Genomic DNA, 20,145 nt, shown 5'->3' with positions numbered 1-20,145 from the left:
ACTCAATTATAACATAAAATTAAAGCCTTGAGCCCCGAGTCCCTGTCTCCGCGCCCGGGCGGCGTGACCCTCCCGGGAGGCGGGGTGGAGATCCGGGGTCCCGGGCCCGCCGCGCCGCACACGTGCCCGGGGACCCGCGGGCGCCGCCTTCCCGCGCTTTGCCTGGGATTCCATGGAGACTCGGGCCCCGCCGCCTCCTGCGCGCGGTGGTCACGTCCCGGGAAAGGTTGCCCTCATTTGCCCGGTCGTAGTGTCACGCCGGCTCCGCGCCAAGCAGGGAGGGCGGAGGCGCTTATGGATGAGAGACCCTCGCAGGTTGTTGTGGCAGAGTCAGCGAACGTTTAGGGCCGGGAAGACAACAAAGTTGGAAGTCGTCTCCCTAAGCTGACCCTTGTGCGGATCGGGATCCCGAGCCCCGGAGCAGGAGCTCCCGAGCCAGCTGCTGAGCGGCGAGACTGGTTTGCATCCCAGCGCCCGTGGGCCCCACCAGCTCTGGGCGCTCGGATGGCGGGCGCCAGCTTCGGCCTTGAAGCTGGAATCTTCCCGGAGCAATTCGTGTTACCTAGTGGGGAATGCGGCCTCCTCGGATTCTCCCACACGAGAAGTTAATTTCCCGAAGGAATGAAAAAGATACATGGTCTGCGTTGTTTCTTTTGGAGTTTGACTACGGTGTAGTTTGAAGGAAGGGTAAAGGGACGCTGAAAGGATTCCGTTTTTCTCTTCCAGTTGGTACCGAAGGCTCACGAATCAGTTTAATTAACTCAAGTTGATCAGTCTGGCTGCCTCCACGCCCCATGCCTCCTTCAAGCCAAAGCTACGCGTAATTTGAAACAGATGCCCCTTCTGAGTTAATCTGTTAGGACTGTTAACTGTTCTAATAATTCTACAAGTAATTTGTAGGAGTTGATGTGTTTGTTTGACTTGCCTAAAAGGGTGGAATCTAAAAGGGTTGAATTCGCATTGATGACACAGTATTATCTGCTGTGCCTCTTCTAAGAAAGCAATGTCCACCCCCCAAGGGAATGAGCTGCGTTGGATGTGCCCTGTGACTCCTTTCCCCGCTTGTCTCCATTTTCCTCTAAAATGCAGGGTTGCGTGTTTTGTTTTCTCTTCTTGGCCAGGTGGGAATACCCTGCTTGATAGGAACAGACCCAAAAGGCAAGACTTGAGTTGAATCCTGTCTCTGCCACGGACTTGTTGTATGACCTTGGACGAGTCCTTGTCTTCCTCTGGACTCAGTTTTCCATCTGGAAAAGGAAGTGATTGGGTTAGGACCCTGATACCCTTCTCTGGATACTGGATGGTCACCGTCTTATCAACCTTAGTAATTGGTACTGCCTCTCCAGGTCTATCAGTAACATAAAGTCAGTGTTTTGTACATCTAATTGTATGTCTAATTTTAGTTGCTTTATTAAGTAGTGTTCTTGTGTTGTTGCTGGTTTTCACATTTTTTGTAAAGATTCTTGGTGTCTAGTCATTGACGATATGCTTCAAGTGGTTAAAAAACTTCTTGGCTAAAATTATTCTCCGCTGCTGATGAGGAAGCTGTTGGTATTTATTGGTCATCCAGCCTGCCCACCCCCTCCTCTGAGAGGTGTCCTGACTGGGATCACACAGGTCTTCAGTGTGATGGATAAAAAGCATTCCTTGTTATTCAGGTGTAAGTCAGTGACATAGCTTGAAAATCATACAGAATTGGTTTCTGTATTGGTTATTTTAATCTATTCTATGTGAGTGAAGCACCTCTCCTTTTCTAGTCAATATTAATTAAGTCCATGCCTTGCCAATGGTTGCTTTTTGTCTAAAGTAGAGGAGTAGACTCTGGTTTTCCCAAACTTCTAGGCTCCAGCTCAAACCTACTGAATCAACATTTCCAGGAGAACAGCCTGGTTATTGGAATGTTTAACAAGTGTCCCAGGTGATTCTTATCAAGCAAATTAGGGGCGCAATGGACCCAGGGGTTGCTTCTCAAAGTATGGTTAATAGCCAGGCATTATCAACTTCACCTGGGAGCAGGTGAAGGCAGGCAGCATTTCTGGTCCCACTTGAAGCCGATCACATCAGAATCGGCCTTTTAACAAGGTCCCCAGGTGATTCGTGTGCATGTTTATGGTTGAGAAGTTCTGGGAGGCCTATGATGATAGTAATGTTTGGTGCTGTGCTTTGTAGTTGTTCTAAGAACTCGTGGTGTGTGTTCACAGTTCATCATCGTATTTGTCCGATGTGGCTGTTTGATTGCCCTCGTATTATAGTGATAGTACTTTTATTTTTTACCTTGTATAGACGGGGACCTCTAGCTTTAGGGGCCCAAAGGGCCACCATACCAGTGGCAGAGCAAGCATTCAGACCCAGGCATGTGTCACTTGGCCGAGCTCCTAACCCATTCCTTTCCAGAGCTACTGTTTTGTGACCTTCTCTTAGGGTCTCAGGCCGCTGTCTGAATTTGGAACAGAGCCCAGTGGATTGATGGTTTAACTTAGGCCTCTGAAAAACTGGTTTGATGGGGCTTGGGATGTGCGGTTGGCTTGCTTATTGGCATTCGTTTCTTGAGGGTTTCAGAAAGGTTGGTTGAAGTGCCCTCACCTGTGGCTGTAGCAGTGATACGTGAGCAAGGTTTTTGATCTGTGTGCTTTTCATGGGGAGGTGGTGGGCAGGGAGAAGGGGAGGCTGATCACTAAGCTGCTCTGACAGCTCGAGCCCCCTCCTTTGGAGCACCGTAGAGACAGTTTCCTGGTTCCCTGAAGTTCAAGTCCAGTAGCTAGGCAGCAGGCCTAGAGAAAGGGGGGCTGCAGAGGCCCGACTGATGGTGAACTCTTGCCTCCTTCTAGGGATATGAGGTGCCCATTGTAAGCTCGTGAGAGTTGCCCTCCGCAGAGCCCAGCAGAGGAGTGGGCAAACATGAAATCCAATCCTGCCATCCAAGCTGCCATTGACCTTACGGCGGGGGCCGCAGGTAATCCCAGAGAAAACCCCTCCTTTGTTCCTCAAATACCTTCTGCAAGTGAGCTCTGGTGAAGACATTGCCTTTGTAGCTCCAGAAGCAACATGCTTTAACCCTGGAATGAATCCACTTAATACAGGTGTAATACTGTGTTGTAAACACAGCAGAAGGTAGAGTAGTTCCCGCTGTATTAGAGCTATGAGTCAGGGGTATGGTGTGGGAGTGTCCCCGGGTGACAGCTGGAACATATCACAGCTCAGAGCTGAAGCCACTCGTCCATTGCCATGTGGCTGGGATATGCCGGATTCCACCCCAAGCCTGGCAGTCTTCAGAGGCCTTAGAGTGCAAAAGTAACACAGTGCCATCTCTCCAGGGAAATCCCAGTTAATGTCCTTGCAACTGCTGGGCGAGAGAAAGGATACCCTTAGAAATGTCATTGTTAAATCAGGCTGACTTTTGACTGAGTCTTAAAGCCGTGAAAGGAGGGGCCCCAGGATTGGCCGGGGAGTGGTGGGCGGGGCGAGTGCTGGGGCGGACTCTGGCCCCACTAGGCACCATCGAGTTCTGGGCAGCACCTGCCACCGCAGGCCACTCTTTAGAAAGGTCACCTTTATTCAGCCTGAAGCAAGTGACAGACTTGGAAGTGCCTGGGTGGTTACTTGGTTCTCCAGATTCCTGGATGATTCTAGGGCTGGAGGAGCGCTGGAATGCCCATACTTCCCAGATGCAGACCCTGGCTTACCCTTGCCTCCCTCACCGATTCTTACATTGGGTCACCACTCCTTGGAGTGAAGAGGCCAGAGGAGCCGGTTGCCCATTGTCCTTTTATCTGGTGGGACCTCCTGGATCAACAGATCAAGAGCAGTCAGAGCCGCCTTCTATCATCCTGTCGTCGTCTTTTTTTTTTTTTTAATATTTATTTGGTTGCATCGGGTCTTAGTTGTGGCTCACGGGCTCCTTAGTTGTGGCATGCAAACTCTTAGTTGCAGCGTGTATGTTGGATCTAGTTCCCGGACCAGGGATCGAACCCGGGTTCCCTGCGTTAGAAGCATGGAGTCTTTTTTTTTTGTAAAAAAGAAATCATGGGTTCAGGGAAGATCGAAGTATTTTTCCATGAACCAGAAATCGGCCAAAGTAGGCGCATGAGGAAGTCTGCAGACACTGATAAGTTCAGGCGAGGGCACTCCCAGGTCAGAGACGACAAGGAGCAGGGGAACCAAGGGCTGCCTGGATTCCGCCCCACGGCCTCTTACGCGCTGAGTGCCTTTGGGTCAGCCCCTCACCCTGCCGTGGAATCAAGCCCCCCCAGGCCCTGTGCGCCATCCCCGACCCGTTCACCACCCGCCACTCCCCCAACGCCATACTGCAGAGACTGCTGACTTTGGCAACAGTGGACCCACTTGCTTGCCCTTGGCATCCTCTTACCTTCCCATGAATGCCTGGGCTCAGTCTGTGTGTCTGCAACAGAAGGGCATTTTACCCCATGAGGGATGCTCAGCTTTTGGAATTTTATATCCTTCAGTCACTCTATCAAAGATAGACTGTAGGATCTGTTGTGATAGAGTTAAAATGCATCTAGGTTGTCAAAATTAGGAACCCAGTTAAAAAATTCTGACATTCACCTCTTTTGGAATGGTTTTTTTTTTTTTTGCGCGATACACGGGCCTCTCACTGTCGTGGCCTCTCCCGTTGTGGAGCACAGGCTCTGGACACGCAGGCTCAGCGGCCATGGCTCACAGGCCCAGCCGCTCCGCGGCACGTGGGATCCTCCCGGCATGAACCCGTGTCCCCTGCATCGGCAGACGGACTCTCAACCACTGCGCCACCAGGGAAGCCCGGAATGATTATTTTTGACATAAGTAGGATCTTATTTTATTCTAGCCCATCAGTACCTGGGAGAGAATAACTCTAATTATGGTAACATCTTATTAAATTATATTCCACTAATTCAGAACTGGGGATAGTGTGGCAAAACAAAGCAGAAATGTGTCATTGCTGTCCTAGAAGAAAGGGACAGTGGTGATAGGATCATGGAGATCACACTTGTGCTTGCTTAAGAGATCAGTTTTCAGAGTCTTTGGAAATGTCCATCTACCAATAATTAATTGGGAGTTATTATTTTTTTTTTGCGGTACACAGGCCTCTCACTGTTGTGGCCTCTCCTGTTGCGGAGCACAGGCTCCGGACGCGCAGGCTCAGCAGCCATGGCTCACGGGGCCAGCTGCTCCGGGGCATGTGGGATCTTCCCGGACCGGGGCACGAACCCACGTCCTCTGCATTGGCAGGCGGACTCTCAACCACTGCGCCACCAGGGAAGCCCCTTGGGAGTTATTCTTAACAGCCCTCCCTCCATTTCTACTTTCCACAACTTCATTGGAGTAACTGTGTATTATGTCTAAGTTATGAAATTGCATTTCTGAAATATGTAAGCCTTCTCTTCAATTTTGCTGAGGTTTTAGTAACCTCATCCAGTGGCTGTTTCCTGACACAAGCACGGGACGTCCCAGGCCCAAGGGGAGGTGGAAGCATTCACCAGTGACAGACAGTTCCCCAAATGCTGACCCAGTTCAGGGTCTGGAGATATTACAGGGTTTAATAGTTCATTCTTTCCCTTACATTCAGAATTTTTATCCAAGTAATTGAATGCAATTCAATGCTTTTGTCGTATAAAAGCATATAAATAATATGATTTATGCTAAACAGGGGTAAGTTTCAATCCATTTCCTGTCTGAATACAAATCGTTAATTTGTAGAGTCCAAATAAGATGTTTTCCCATAGGGTCAAACATTTAGCTCTTCAGGGACTAATTAGACCTTTTGTTTTCTTTATCTGTGGCCTATTCCTCTGTTATTTCCCTGATAGTCATTAGGACCACTGAGCATCAGGCAAAAGAGTGATTAACACCAGACTCTTCCCTTCCCCTTCCTTTTATGTGGACGCACACACAGACACAGTTAACCGCTGTAAATGAGCCACTTGTGGTGTAGCAGCCAATACGTTAGAGCCTTATCCTAATCCTCACGTTAACCCGATAGGGAATCGAGGCTTGGAGGTCACATCGCTTAGCCAGGATTCCACAGCAGAGTCAGGCTTTGAGCCCAGATCCCTCTGACCGATGCTCCTGAACACACATCACACCTTCACATCCGGTGGCTTTGACTGTCAAACACACGTCCTCTCCTCTACCGAGCTGAGCTCCTTCAGGGCTGGAGCGGGGTGCCAGACTCATGAAGGACCCCTAGAAGTTTTATTGGACTGAGCTAGAAGGGTTGGCGGGGGAGGGGGGAGGAGGTCAAAATGAAGTGACCCAGAGGTAAGCCCTGTGGTGGGCTGCCTGTCCCTCATCTCCATGGGTCCTCGAGGCCGCACTCTACCACGTGGCTGTAGACTGGTGCTGGACGAGGATTCCTGTCCTGGTTGCAGGGGGCACAGCATGTGTACTCACCGGGCAGCCCTTCGACACCATGAAAGTGAAGATGCAGACGTTCCCCGACCTGTACAGGGGCCTCACCGACTGCTGCCTGAAGACCTACTCCCAGGTGGGCTTCCGGGGCTTCTACAAGGGGACCAGCCCAGCACTGATTGCCAACATCGCCGAGAACTCCGTCCTCTTCATGTGCTACGGATTCTGCCAGCAGGTGGTACGGAAAGTGGTTGGATTGGAAAAGCAGGCGAAGCTGAGGTGAGTTGAGGTCACTGAGACCTCTTTGAGAAACAACACTTGTGTAGTCAAGCTTTTTATGAGACCTTATGGAGAAGAACATTTCTGTTTTTACAATAACGACTTCCTTTGATTAAGAAGTCATATGTTGCCATCATAGAAAACTGGGGAAACACACATGTGTTATGCAAAAGGAGAGTTGCCCATAATCCACCGCGTAGAAACAACCACCCTCACGTTCCTTCCATTCTTCAGGAAGATGCTTTTCTTTCTTTCTTTAAAAAATTATTTTTTTATTATTTTTCTTTTTTTTAATTGGAGTATAGTTGATTTACAATGTTGTGTTAGTTTCAGGTGTACAGCAAAGTGAATCAGTTACACACATATATATATATATATATATACACATTCTTTTTCAGATTCTTTTCCCATAGAGGTTATTACAGAATATTGAGTAGAGTTCTCTGTGCTCTACAGTAGGTGCTTGTTGGTTATCTGCTTTATTTAGAGTAGTGTGTTTATGTTCATCCCAATCTCCTAATTTATCCCCTCCCCCCATGTTTCCCCTTTGGTAACCTGAAATTTGGTTTCGAGATCTGTGAGTCTGTTTGTTTTGTAAATAAGTTCACTTGTGCCATTTTAAAAAATTAAATTCCAAATATAAGTGATATCATATGATATTTGGGGAAGATGCTTTTCAAATGCTGCTGTTGGTGCCACTTCTCTGGGCAGAAGTGCAGAACTTAAACCATAGATGCAACTTGTGACCCGAGTTTTGGGTTTCACGTCATCAGCAGAATGCAGGGTATTGGAAGAGCCAAATAGGTTTGAGGAAGAACTTGGAATTTTAGGAAGGGTCAGAGCATCTGAGAAGATGCAGGTGAACCTACTGTTTCATTGGTCGAGTCTGCCCCAAACATCAGACTTGGGTGTGTATTTGGTCATTCCTTGGGTATTTATTATACCGAGACTAAAAGGAATTCGGAAACCACTGGGATGTTTACTCCTTTGAACATTGATTTATTTTATAAGTTTTCACTCTTTTTTAAAAAAAATATTTATTTTTGGCGGCATTGGGTCTTTGTTGCTGCATGCGGACTTTCTCTAGTTGCGGCGAGTGGGGGCTGCTCTTCGTTGCGGTGCGCGGGCTTCTCACTGTGGTGGCTTCTCATTGCGGAGCACAGGCTCTAGGCGTGTGGGCTTTAGTAGTTGTAGCATGCAGGCTCAGTAGCTGTGGCTCGCGGGCTCTAGTGCACAGACTCAGTAGTTGTGGCACACGGGCTTAGTTGCTCCGTGGCATGTGGAATCTTCCCCGACCAGGGCTCAAACCCGTGTCCCCTGCATTGGCGGGTGGATGGTTAACCACTGTGCCATCGGGAAAGTCCCCATTGATTTATTTTAAATCATTTAAAATTATTGTTATCAGCTTCGTGGTTGCAGAGGGCAGTCTTGCCTGTTGTTTTGGTGGGAATTCAAGACCCTATTGCAAATACAGGTCCCACGTGGCTAAAGTAGGTTCCTTGTGTACTGAAGTCTTTGGGGGTGCCTGGAGATGTGCCCATTTATAGCAGGCATCCCATCTTGATAGATGGAACTTGTTTTTTAAAGGCTTGGGACTGGATGAGATCCCCCAGGGAGACAGTGTTTATAGGACTGAGCACAGATCCTAGGACCCTCCAGCAGGGAGGGGTCAGGAAAAAGAGGAAGTAAAGAAATAAGCAGAAGATAAACCAGGAGAATGTGGTGTCCCGTGGTAGAGACAGACAAGAAGGACACTGCAGTGACTGTAGCTCTTTGCACTGGAGTGAGAGACGTCCTAGCTGAGGAGACCTGGAGTTGAGGTCTCCTTCAGCATCCTTGGAGAAGGACAGGGAAATGGAGCAACCACAGGAGATTCTGGAGCAGGTCCTGCAGTGAAGAAAGCTTCCTCTTTCACTCGGCCTAACCCAGCACCCGCGTCTTCTTTGAACTTGGGGGACAGGAGGGGGGCTGCAGCTTTTTCATCCTGCAGAACAGTGGCTGCTCATTACCAGTGAGCAAACGCTGCCTGAGAGCTTACGAAGCTCTGACATGCGTGTTGTGCTTTCTTAGCCCTCACCGTGGTCCTGCGCGAGGATCCAGGCAGGTGATGGTATCCGTTTTATAGATGGGGAGACTCTGGTACAGATACTGACGCGCTGAAGATCACTGGGCTAATAAGTGACAGAGCCGGGACTGCAGCCCGTGTCTTCTGCACCCCCAATCCAGCATTCTTCCCTCAAGACCACAGGCGGGGCTCTGGAGTACTTTGTAGGGGTCAGGTCTAGAGAAAAGATTAATAATTACACAGAAGCAGGGAAAGGAACTGCTTGTGATCACCTGTTGTGAATTTCTGCAGTGATACAGTAAATATTCTCGGTTTGAACACTCCCTGAGTAGTGCTCTCTTTTCACCTTTGGCTGGACGGGCCCTGACACAGCAGGAGTGTTTAGGAACACGTTTGTTGAGTGGGTGACAAAACAGTTGATTCTTACAAAATCCCATCCTATGCCGATTGCCATTTGAGATCCAGTTCTAAAGTTTCTACTATTGGCACAGCCTGGGGCCCAAGTCCCTCATCTCATGCACTGGTAGGTGAAAGCATTTATTAGAAAGCCAAAGTCCACTGCAGATCTGACTTGGCCCTGGGTTGCCCTGTATCAGCATGCTTGGGGTTCGTTCAGGCGTTACCGCCTCTCGGATGAAACAGCCGTCCGTATCTGTCGATACCACCTTTGTTCCAGCAAGATTGGCAAACTCTGGTCAATGACCCTGATTGACTACGGCCTGTCAGCAGGTTGACAGAGTCCCGGAGGGAGGCCAAGTATGGATCTGCAGACTGGCCAAGAGACAAACCCTTTAAGCTTTGGTTTTGACAAACAATTTAAGTAGGAGTGAAGGGGGAAGGATGGAGGGGATGGCGTCGGGCACTTCCCAACCCTAGAAAGCCACGTGCCAGTACAGTGGCGGAGCTGGCTCTCCTGGTGACCGTCTGACACATCATTCTTTAAAATCGAAAGGAAGGCCACACTGCAGGCGGTGTCTTCCTCCTGAAAGCAGGCCTGCTCCAAGCCAGCTCTTCTCAGCCCTGGGCACCCACTTCACATCCACCTGAGGCACCAAGGCCAGACCACCAGGGATAGGAAATCGGGACCGGGATGGTAGGCAGCCCTTGGCTTTATGCAGGCACACGTCAAATATCTGAGGTTCGGTTCCAGACCATCTTGCAAATTATTTGGTTTCCCAGTGCATATAAAGCTATGTTCACGCTATACTGTAGTCTGCGCAATAGTGTTATGTCCTAAAATGAATGTACCTGAATTTAAAAATACTTTATTGCTAAAAGAATGCTAACCATCCTCTGATAACTCAGGGTTGCCACAAACCTTCAACTTTGTTAGAAAGCAGAAGCTAACACACCATTGTAAAGCAGCTGTACTCCAATAAAGGTGTTTAAAAAAAAGAAAAAGAAATTTTAAAAATGCAGTATCTTCAAAGAGTAATAAAGCGAAGTGCAGTAAAACAAGGTTTGCCTGTAGTAACGTTTGACCTCAGTTTCTATAACTATTAGTTCATTGTAACTTTTTTTATGGTTTCAAAACACTTTTCCTAAAACATTTAAACATTTTTTATTTTATATTGGAATATAATTGATTTACAATGTTGTGTTTCAGGTGTACAGCTAAGTGATTCAGTTATACATATATCCATTCTTTTTCAGATTCTTTTCCCATATAGGTTATTAAAGAATACTGAGTAGAGTTCCCTGGGCTCAGTACATCCTTGTTGATTATCCATTTTATATATATGTTACATATGTTAATCCCAAACTCCTGATTTATCCCCCCCTCACCATGTTTCCCCTTTGGAAACTGTAAGTTCTCAAAGTCTGTGAGTCTGTTTCTGTTTTGTAAATAAGTTCATTTGTATCATTTTTTTAAAGATTCCACATATAAGTGATATCATATGATATTTGTCTTTCTCTGTCTGACTGACTTCACTTAGTATGATAATCTCTGGGTCCCTCTGTGTTGCTGCAAATGGCATTATTTCATTCTTTTTTATGGCTGAGTAATATTCCATTGTATATATGTACCACATCTTCTTTATCCATTCCTCTGTTGATGGATATTTAGGTTGCTTCCACGTCCTGGCTATTGTAAATCGTGCTGCTGTGAACATTGGGGTGCATGTATCTTTCTGATTTGGTTTTCTCTGGATATATGCCCAGGAGTGGAATTGCTGGATCATATGGTAGTTCTGTTTTTAGTTTGTTAAGGAACCTCCATACTGTTCTCCATAGTGGCTGTATCAATTTACATTCCCACCAACAGTGCAGGAGGATTCCCTTTTCTCCACACCCTCTCCAGCATTTATTGTTTGTGAGCTTTTTGGTGATGGCCATTATGACTGGTGTGAGGTGATACCTCATTTTAGTTTTGATTTGCATTTCTTTAGTAATTAGTGATGTTAAGCATCTTTTCATGTGCTTTTTGGCCATCTGTATGTATTCTTTGGAGAAATGTCTATTTAGGTTTTCTGTCCATTTTTTTTATTGGGTTGTTGTTTTTTTGATATAGAGCTGCATGAGGTGTTTGTATATTTTGGAGATTAACCCTTGTCAGTCACTTCATTTACAAATATTTTCTCCCATTTTGTAGGTTGTATTTTTATTTTGTTTATGGTTTCCTTTGCTGTGCAAGAGCTTTTAAGTTTAATTAGGTCCCATCTGTTTATTTTTGTTTTTATTTTCATTACTCCAGGAATAGATCCAAAAAGATATTGCCGTGATTTATGTCAGAGTGTTCTGCCTATGTTTTCCTCTAAGAGTTTTATTATTTTTTTAAAGATTTATTTATTATTTTATTTTTGGCTGTATTGGGTCTTAGTTGCGGCATGTGGGATCTCTCGTTGCAGTGCAAGGGCTCTTCCTTGTGGTGTGCAGACTTCTCTCTAGTTGTGGCACGCAGGCTCCAGAGCATGTGGGCTCTGTAGTTTGTGGCACACAGGCTCTAGTTGAGGCACACGAGCTCAGTAGTTGTGGCGTGCGGGCTTAGCTGCCCCGTGGCATGTGGGATCTTAGTTCCCTGACCAGGGGTCGAACCCACGCCCCCTGCATTGTAAGGTGGATTTTTTACCACTGGACCACTGCGCAAGTCCCCTCTAAGAGTTTTATGGTATCTGGCCTTACATTTAGGTCTTTAATCCATTTTGAGTTTATTTTTGTGTATGGTGTTAGAGAATATTCAAATTTCATTCTTTCACATGTAGTTGTCCAGTTTTCCCAGCACCACTTATTGAAGAGCCTTTCTTTTCTCCATTGTTTATTCTTGCCTCCTTTGTCATGGATTAACTGAGCATAGGTGTGGGGGTTTATTTCTGGGATTTCTTTCCTGTTCCATTGATCTATATTTGTGTTTTTGTGTCAGTACCATACTGTTATGATAACTGTAGCTTTGTAGTATAGTCTGAAGTCAGGGAGTCTGATTCCTCCAGCTCCTTTTTTCTTTCTCAGGATTGCTTTGGCTATTTGAGGTCTTTTGTGTTTCCAGACAGATGAAAAAATTTTTTGTTCCAGTTCTGTGAAAAATGCCATTGGTAGTTTGATAGGGACCGCATTGAATCTGTAGATTGCCTTGGGTAGTATGTCATTTTGACAATATTCTTCCAATCCAAGAGCATGGTTTTTTTTTGTGTGTGTGTGACCGTGCCACATGGCTTGTGGGATGTTAGTTCCCCAACAAGGTATTGAACACAGGCCCTCTGCAGTGAAAGCATGGAGTCCGAAACACTGGACTGCCCAGGGAATTCCCCTGTTTATGTCATCTTTGATTTCTTTCATCAGTGTCTTATAGTTTTCAGAGTACAGGTTTTCTGCCTACTCAGGTAGGTTTATTCCTAGGTATTTTATTCTTTTTGATGTGATGATAAATGGGATTGTTTCCTTAATTTCTCTTTTTGATCTTTTGTAGTAAGTACATAGGAATGCAAGAGATTTCTGAGTAGTAATTTTGTATCCTGCAACTTTACCGAATTCATTGATGAGTTCTAGTAGTTTCTTGGTAGCATGTTCAGAATTTTCTATGTTTAGTATCATGCTATCTGCAGACAGTGATGGTTTTACTTCTATTCCAATTTCGATTCCTTTTATTTCTTTTTCTTCTTTGATTGCCATGGCTAGGACTTCCAAAACTATGTTGAATAAAAGTGGCCAGAGTGGACATCCTTGTCTCATTCCTCATCTTAGAGGAAATGCTTTTCAGCTTTTCACCGTTAAGAATGATGTTAACTGTGGGTTTGTCCTATATGGCCTTTATTATGTTGAGCTAAGTTCCCTCTGTGCCCACTTTCTGGAGAGTTTTTATCATAAATGGGTGTCGAATTTTGTCAAAAGCTTTTCCTGAATCTGTTGATGATCATATGGTTTTTATCCTTCAGTTTGTTAATGTGGTCTATCACACTGATTGATTTGTGGATATTGAAGAATCCTTGCATCCCTGGGATAAACCCCACTTGATCATGGTGTATGACCCTTTTAATTTTTTTTTTTGGGGGTTTTTTTTTTTTTTTTTTTTGTTGGGAGTTTTTTAATCACAGTTTCAATTTCATTAGTTGTGATTGGTCTGTTCATATTTTCTGCTGCTTCCTTGTTCAGTCTTACAAGGTTGTACCTAAGAATTTGTCTGTTTCTTCTAGGTTGTCCATTTTATTGGCATATAGTTGCTTGTAGTAGTCTCTTAGGATCCTTTGTATTTCTGTGGTGTCGGTTATAACTTTTTTCATTTCTAGTTTTATTGATTTGAGCCCTCTCCCTTTTTTTTTCTTGATGAATCTGGCTAAAGCTTTATGAATTTTGCTTATCTCTTCAAAGAACCAGCTTTTAGTTTCATTGATCTTTTCTATTGTTTCCTTCATCTCTATTTCATTTATTTCTGCTCTGATCTTTTTTTTTGCTGTACAGAGGCCTCTCACTGTTGTGGCCTCTCCTGTTGCGGAGCACAGGCTCCGGACGCGCAGGCTCAGCAGCCGTGGCTCACGGGCCCCACCGCTCCACAGCATGTGGGATCTTCCTGGACCAGGGCCCGAACCTGCATCCCTTGCATCGGCAGGCGGACTCTCAACCGCTGCGCCACCAGGGAAGCCCTCTGCTCTTATCTTTATCATTTCTTTCCTTCCACTAACTTTGGGTTTTGTTCTTCTTTCTCTAGTTGCCTTAGGTGTAAGGTTAGGTTGTTTGAGATTTTTCTTTTTGTTTCCTGAGAGGTAAGATTGTATTGCTATAAACTTCCCTCTTAGAAGTGCTTTTGCTGCATCCCATAGGTTTTGGATTGTAGTGTTTCTGTTGTCATTTGTGTCTAGGTATTTTTTTAGTTCCTCTTTGATTTCTTCAGTGATCCATTGGTTGTTTAGTAATACTGTTTAGCCTCCTCGTGTTTGTGTTTTTTACAGTTTTTTTCCTGTGATTGACTTCCAGTCTCATAGTGTTGTGGTTGGAAAAGATGCTTGATATGATTTCAGTTTTCTTAAATTTACCAAGGCTTGCTTTGTGGCCTAGCATGTGGTCTATCCTGGAGAATGCTCCATGTGCACTTGAGAAGAATGTGTATTCTGCTGCTTTCTGATGGAATGTTCTACGAATACCAATTAAGTCCAACTGGTCTAATGTGTCATTTAAGGCCTGTGTTTCCTTATTGATTTTCTGTCTGGATGATCTGTCCATTGGTGTGAGTGGGGTGGTTTATTGTAACTTTAGGACAGTTGAATGTGGTAGGTCTGTTAGGCTTCTCTGCTCACAGATGGAAGAGAAATCGTGAGGGGACCTCGCCACCTGGGCAGGCTGCCTAGGGGGTTACCTTTGGGGGCTTCTGGAGGTCTGTGAGTTGTTCTGGTCGTCCAGGGACAGCCGGATGCTGGCAGTTAACAGGCGAGTGTCACAGCTAGTTGTTGCTGTGAGCATCTCAGTCCTTTCTGTGCAACTAAAGATCGTCCCTGTAGGTGCCAGCTGTGCTCTCGTGATAGAACATCCTCCCAGGGCTTGGAGAGGGTCTCCTCTGCTGACCCCCGTGAGCTCTCAGGAGTCTTCCTGGCAGTTTGTTTCTTGTACTTTCCCCCGTATTCTTTCCAGTTTCACTCCCCTGCTGGTGACTGAGGCTGGTGGTACTGAACCCATGTGAGATGAAGTGAATTCTTGCATTTTTGTACTATGTGCATTCATTTTCCGTTTATATCTCCAGCTTCGCCATTTGCCCTACAGCCATCGAGCTTGCTGACTCACACTGGCAGCACCACTGGCCCACCTCGTGCCCTCTGTGCAGCTGAGGTCCAGGAGGTCATCAGCTGAACTGGGAAATCTTTTTTCAGTGAGCAACATTTTGGTTAAAAATGTATCCTGGGTTTTCATCTGTAGCAGTTACATTACACTTGTGGTGGTTCTGGGCTGAATCCAGAGGCACGTAGGGATGGCCTCGAAACCTGTTTTTATTTAAAGCTCAGTGGCAAACACACTGAAGTATTAATAGTGTGTGTGTTGGGGTGGTGGGACCATAGGGAATTCTTTCCCCCACATTGTTTGGTTTGGTTTGGTTTTTCTGTGTCACTTTCTGTCTTAGTTCTGGCTCTGCTAGAACAAAATACCCCAGGCTTGGTGGTTTAAACAACAAAACTTTGTTTCTCATAGCTCTGGAGGCTGGAAAGTCCGAGAACAAGATGCCGGCTGATTCGGTGTCTGGTGAAGGTCCTCCTGCTGGTTTGCAGAGGGACAGCTGGCTGTGTTCTCACATGGTGGAGAGAGCGCCAGCCAGCTCTCCGGTCTCTTCTTACAGGGACACTAATCTCATCAAGAGGATTGCACCCTCCTGACCTCATCTAAACCTAACTACCTCCCAAAGGCCTTCCTCCAAATACCATCACATTGGGGGTTATGGCTTCCAACATAGGAATCTGGGGGTGAGGGGCACAAACATCCAGCCCACAGAGCTATACCTAATAAAAGGAGCACGGGCTTGCAATCAGGCAGACCTGGGTTTGAAACCTAGCGTTGCCGCTTAGCAGCTGTGTGACTCTGAGCACAGTTCGTGGCATCTCTAAGCGTCATTTTCCCCATGTGAAAATTGGGGTACTGCTGTCACCCTCACAGGGTCGTGGGCTCCTCAGAGGAAGCAGCAGGTGCCTCGTGGGCACTGAGGAAGTCTTCTTCTCCCCTCAAGCTTGCTCTCCTTTACCACCAGTGTTTCGGCATGCTGAGACCGAGCGAATGAATAATGGGTGGGTAACTGGCCTCCTGTGCTTGCGTCCTTCCAGTGATCTGCAGAATGCAGCTGCTGGTTCCTTTGCCTCTGCCTTTGCTGCTCTGGTCCTCTGCCCCACCGAGCTCGTGAAGTGCCGGCTGCAGACCATGTATGAAATGGAGATGTCGGGAAAGATAGCCAAAAGCCAGAAGTAAGTGCTGCTTGGGCACAAACGTGGGGTCTTGTTGCCTTGGTGTATCCAGTATTTTTAAATTTTTAAATTTTTTTAAATTTAAATTTAAAATTTTATGTTGTACTAAAATTAAGTGGCAGAGAAACAGTTTATCTAGTCCAAACACCCCTCTCCACCACCACTCTGAGGATAATTTTCTGAACACACTGTCTGTGGTGGTTGGAATCACCATCCACCCCATAGAATGTTGTAGGCAAATATTTAATATCCCAGAAGTGGAGAAGCAGGGGCTTACACCCCTTTTGGCCTGTGGAGTGCACAAGGCATGACCCCCAACTATACTGGGAGGCACGTAGCAGCAGCTTTGGGATTGAGGGCTTTTGCTAACTGCCAATTTGGATTCTGGGCTGAGTATTTGCTCACTCCCCAGTCTCCCCAGTTTCACACAGGTGCTCAGGCTGGTCATCCCAGATTCTAGCAGTGACTTCCTTTACCTCCTCCCGAATCCTTCAAGTGTACCTACAAACAAGCCAGCTTCTGAAAACATTCACGCAAACCCTCGTCAGCATAGCAAGTCTTCAGTGATCCAGTCACTCTCCAACTCTGTCTTGAAAACAGATTCTAGTTACCTTGTGAGTGTATGTATCATATACAATATGATTTATTATATATTTGAACTGAAAATCAGTTTATTATCCTTGTTAATCTCAAAACTTGCTTATTTATCTAAACTAAAGGTTTGCTCGTGGTTGTTGCTGAAGTTAACTCAAAGCCAGTAAATCTCCTGGGAAAAACCATTAGGTAAACTGACCATTTTTCCGAGTCACCACTTTCCATCCAGTGAGGATGGGGTTCATAATAGCGCCCTATTTCCTGCACCTGTGAGATTCATTACAACCAATTCAAATCTATTATAGCCTAGAAGTTCAAAACTTTAAGTCTTCAATGCTTTTTTATTGAGATACAGTGTACACACAATAACAGGAACACACCCAGAAATCACAGGAAATCCTAGGTGTGCAGTTCCACAAGTAGTGACAAAATGAACATGCCTTTGTAAACTGGTACCTAGATAAAGAAATAGATCATGAACAGCGCCCAGAAAGTTGCCCTTGGGTCCCTTAAAAGTCGTTTAAAGTATTTTTAAAGAAAGCAATTGTTAGATCCAAAGGACTTAGGTAGACGGACACCCTGTACAAAAGTAAATATTGGCTAACTGTATTTTAGGTATAGCAGTGCCCAAGCCTGGGATTTGGTAGCTTGGGGTTAAGACCTGGATTGGAAGCAGGCTAAGTGTGTGGAGTGGGATGACTTTGTTACTTCTTCATTGTATTGATAGAAGGAGGGGGCACTGCAGGCAGGGCCTGGCTAGGGGGTGATGCCTGGGAAGGAAGATCATCAATAAAAGCAGGTGGCCTTTGTTCCCTGGGGGCCTGATCCTTCCCTGATCCAAGCCAGGTCACCTGCTGAGAACCGAGTGAGGAGTGAGGGGCTCACTAAGCTGATAGGTGTGGTTTGTGGTGCTTTTCCTCCCAGGGATAGGCCTGCACCCCTACACCACCAGGAAGAGGAGCCTGCAACAGAAAGTGCCAGTGTTCTGGCTCCTGCAGGCTCTGATCTAATTCAAGTGAAAAATTTTTACACACCTACCCCGCTAAGAACTAAATACTGGGTGCGTCTAGAGCCTTACAGGAGCTATAGCTCAGCTCTGAGAATTTCTTTTGTCTTGCCTTTAAGTAACATTTAAGGCTTGTTGCTCACTTCCCTGGATGAATGCAAAACAAAACAAACCCTAAACACCTGAACCAATTCCCTCAAAATACACAAGCTCAAAAGAAAGGCTGAGGAGATAGGAATCAAGGCAGGTAAGGGACTGGGCACGTACGGTGCCATTTTCTTCTCTCTGAGTTTGGACAATCTCATTGTAATTTCACTTACTATTGAAAAAATGGGTATTGGCTCTTTTAGATCTTTGATAGTGATTTCTAGAAATGTATGCATTCGTTGTAATAAAATATCTTTACACAGACTAGTTCAAGTAATAAAACTTGTTACAAAGTAATTGTATACCTGTCTTTCTCGGAGATATTTCCTTCCCACAAAAACCTTTTATTGCTGGAATTCTGGTTCCTCTGTTTATAAAATGAGCTACTTCCTTGTTAGAGCTCCATCAGGTCTGCTAGTTGGGTGTGAATGCTGTTCTTATCTGTCACCCCGTGTGTCCCCCCAGCACAGTTTGGTCTGTCGTGAAGAGTATCCTTAGGAAGGACGGCCCCTTGGGCTTCTACCATGGACTCTCGAGCACTTTACTTCGAGAAGTACCGGGCTACTTCTTCTTCTTCGGTGGCTATGAGCTGAGCCGATCGTTTTTTGCATCGGGGAGATCAAAAGATGAACTAGGTAAGTGTGTCGGCAGGGACAGCAGGTGGATTCGACCGTGTCTGCTTCCCAGTGCTGTAGTCTCGGTGGCTTCTGTGCACTTCGCCCCTTGTGGGGGTTCCGCTTGGCACTGGGAGTTCCTGGATGCCGGGGAGTACCGTGCAGCGGGTAACAGCGAGCACCATCCTCCAGCCTTGGTAACTTCCTCAGGGCAGAGGCTGCAGCAGGACATCCCCAACTTATTATTTTTTTTTTTAACATCTTTATTGGAGTATAATTGTTTTACAATGGTGTGTTAGTTTCTGCTGTATAACAAAGTGAATCAGCTATACGTATACATATATCCCCATATCTCCTCCCTCTTGCATCTCCCTCCCACCCTCCCTATCCCACCCCTCTAGGTGGTCACAAAGCACCGAGCTGATCTCCCTGTGCTATGCGGCTGCTTCCCACTAGCTATCTGTTTTACGTTTGGTAGTGTATATATGTCCATGCCACTCTCTCCCTTCGTCCCAGCTTATCCTTCCCCCTCCCTGTGTCCTCAAGTCCATTCTCTACATCTGCATCTTTATTCCTGTCCTGCCCCTAGGTTCTTCAGAACCTTTTTTTTTCAGATTCCATATATATATATGTGTTAGCATACAATATTTGTTTTTCTCTTTCTGACTTACTTCACTCTGCATGACAGACTCTAGGTCCATCCAACTCACTACAAATAACTCAATTTCATTTCTTTTTATGGCTGAGTAATATTCCATTGTATATATGTGCCACATCTTCTTTATCCATTCATCTGTCGATGGACACTTAGGTTGTTTCCATGTCCTGGCTATTGTAAATAGTGCTGCAGTGAACATTGTGGTACATGACTCTTTTTGAATTATGGTTTTCTCTGGGTATGTGCCAGTAGTGGGATTGATGGGTCATATGGTAGTTCTATTTTTAGTTTTTTAAGGAACCTCCATACTGTTCTCCATAGTGGCTGTATCAATTTACACTCCCACCAACAGTGCAAAAGGTTCCCTTTTCACCACACCCTCTCCAGCATTTATTGTTTGTAGATTTTTAGATAATGGCCATTCTGACTGGTGTGAGATGATATCTCATTGTAGTTTTCATTCGCATTTCTCTAATGATTAGTGATGTTGAGCAGCCTTTCATGTATCTGTTGGCAATCTGTACATCTTCTTTGGAGAAATGTCTTTTTAGGCCTTCTGCCCATTTCTGGATTGGGTTGTTTGTTTTTCTGATATTGAGCTGCAAGAGCTGCTTGTATACTTTGGAGATTAATCCATTGTCAGCTGCTTCTTTTCTCCATTGTATATTCTTGCCTCCTTTGTCAAAGAAAAGGTGACCATATGTGTGTGAGTTTATCTCTGGGCTTTCTACCCTGTTCCATTGATCCATATTTCTTTTTTGTGTCAGTACCATATTGTCTTAATTACTGTAGTCTTGTAGTATAGTCTGAAGTCAGGGAGCCAGATTCCTTTTCTTCCAACCCAAGAACATGGTGTACCTCTCCATCTGATTGAATCCTCTTTAATTTCTTTCATCAGTGTCTTACAGTTTTCTGCATATAGGTCTTTTGTCTCCTTAGGTAGGTTTTATTCCAAGGTATTCTGTTCTTTTTGTTGCAGTGGTAAATGGGAGTGTTTCCTTAATTCCTCTTTCAGGTTTTTCATCATTAGTGTATAGGAATGCAAGAGATTGCTGTGCATTAATTTT

The 20,145-nt window shown here is 45.5% G+C and overlaps 1 protein-coding gene across 3 annotated transcripts in view; it reads left to right on the top strand.

Annotated features, from left to right (window-relative positions):
* Positions 1–200: 200 nt before the first annotated feature.
* The window catches only part of SLC25A15 (solute carrier family 25 member 15), a 35,432-nt gene continuing 15,487 nt past the window's right edge, over positions 201–20,145 (top strand). The window contains exons 1-6 of one of the 3 annotated variants that reach the window (XM_024755499.1): positions 204–637; positions 727–820; positions 2,829–2,953; positions 6,366–6,624; positions 15,922–16,059; positions 18,272–18,441. In XM_024755499.1, the coding sequence (XP_024611267.1) occupies positions 2,899–2,953; positions 6,366–6,624; positions 15,922–16,059; positions 18,272–18,441 (622 nt within the window). In that variant the 5' untranslated portion in view covers positions 204–637; positions 727–820; positions 2,829–2,898. Of the gene's footprint in view, positions 821–901; positions 1,091–2,828; positions 2,954–6,365; positions 6,625–15,921; positions 16,060–18,271; positions 18,442–20,145 lie in introns of those variants that run through there. The other 2 variants (XM_024755501.1, XM_024755500.1) reach the window with 2 other exon arrangements.

Source organism: Neophocaena asiaeorientalis, unplaced genomic scaffold (genome assembly GCF_003031525.2).
Source record: "Neophocaena asiaeorientalis asiaeorientalis breed wild unplaced genomic scaffold, Neophocaena_asiaeorientalis_V1.1 scaffold59, whole genome shotgun sequence".
NCBI lineage: Eukaryota > Metazoa > Chordata > Mammalia > Artiodactyla > Phocoenidae > Neophocaena > Neophocaena asiaeorientalis.
The sequence above is the reverse complement of the archived record's forward strand: the minus strand, read 5'-3'. Positions and strand labels throughout refer to the sequence as shown.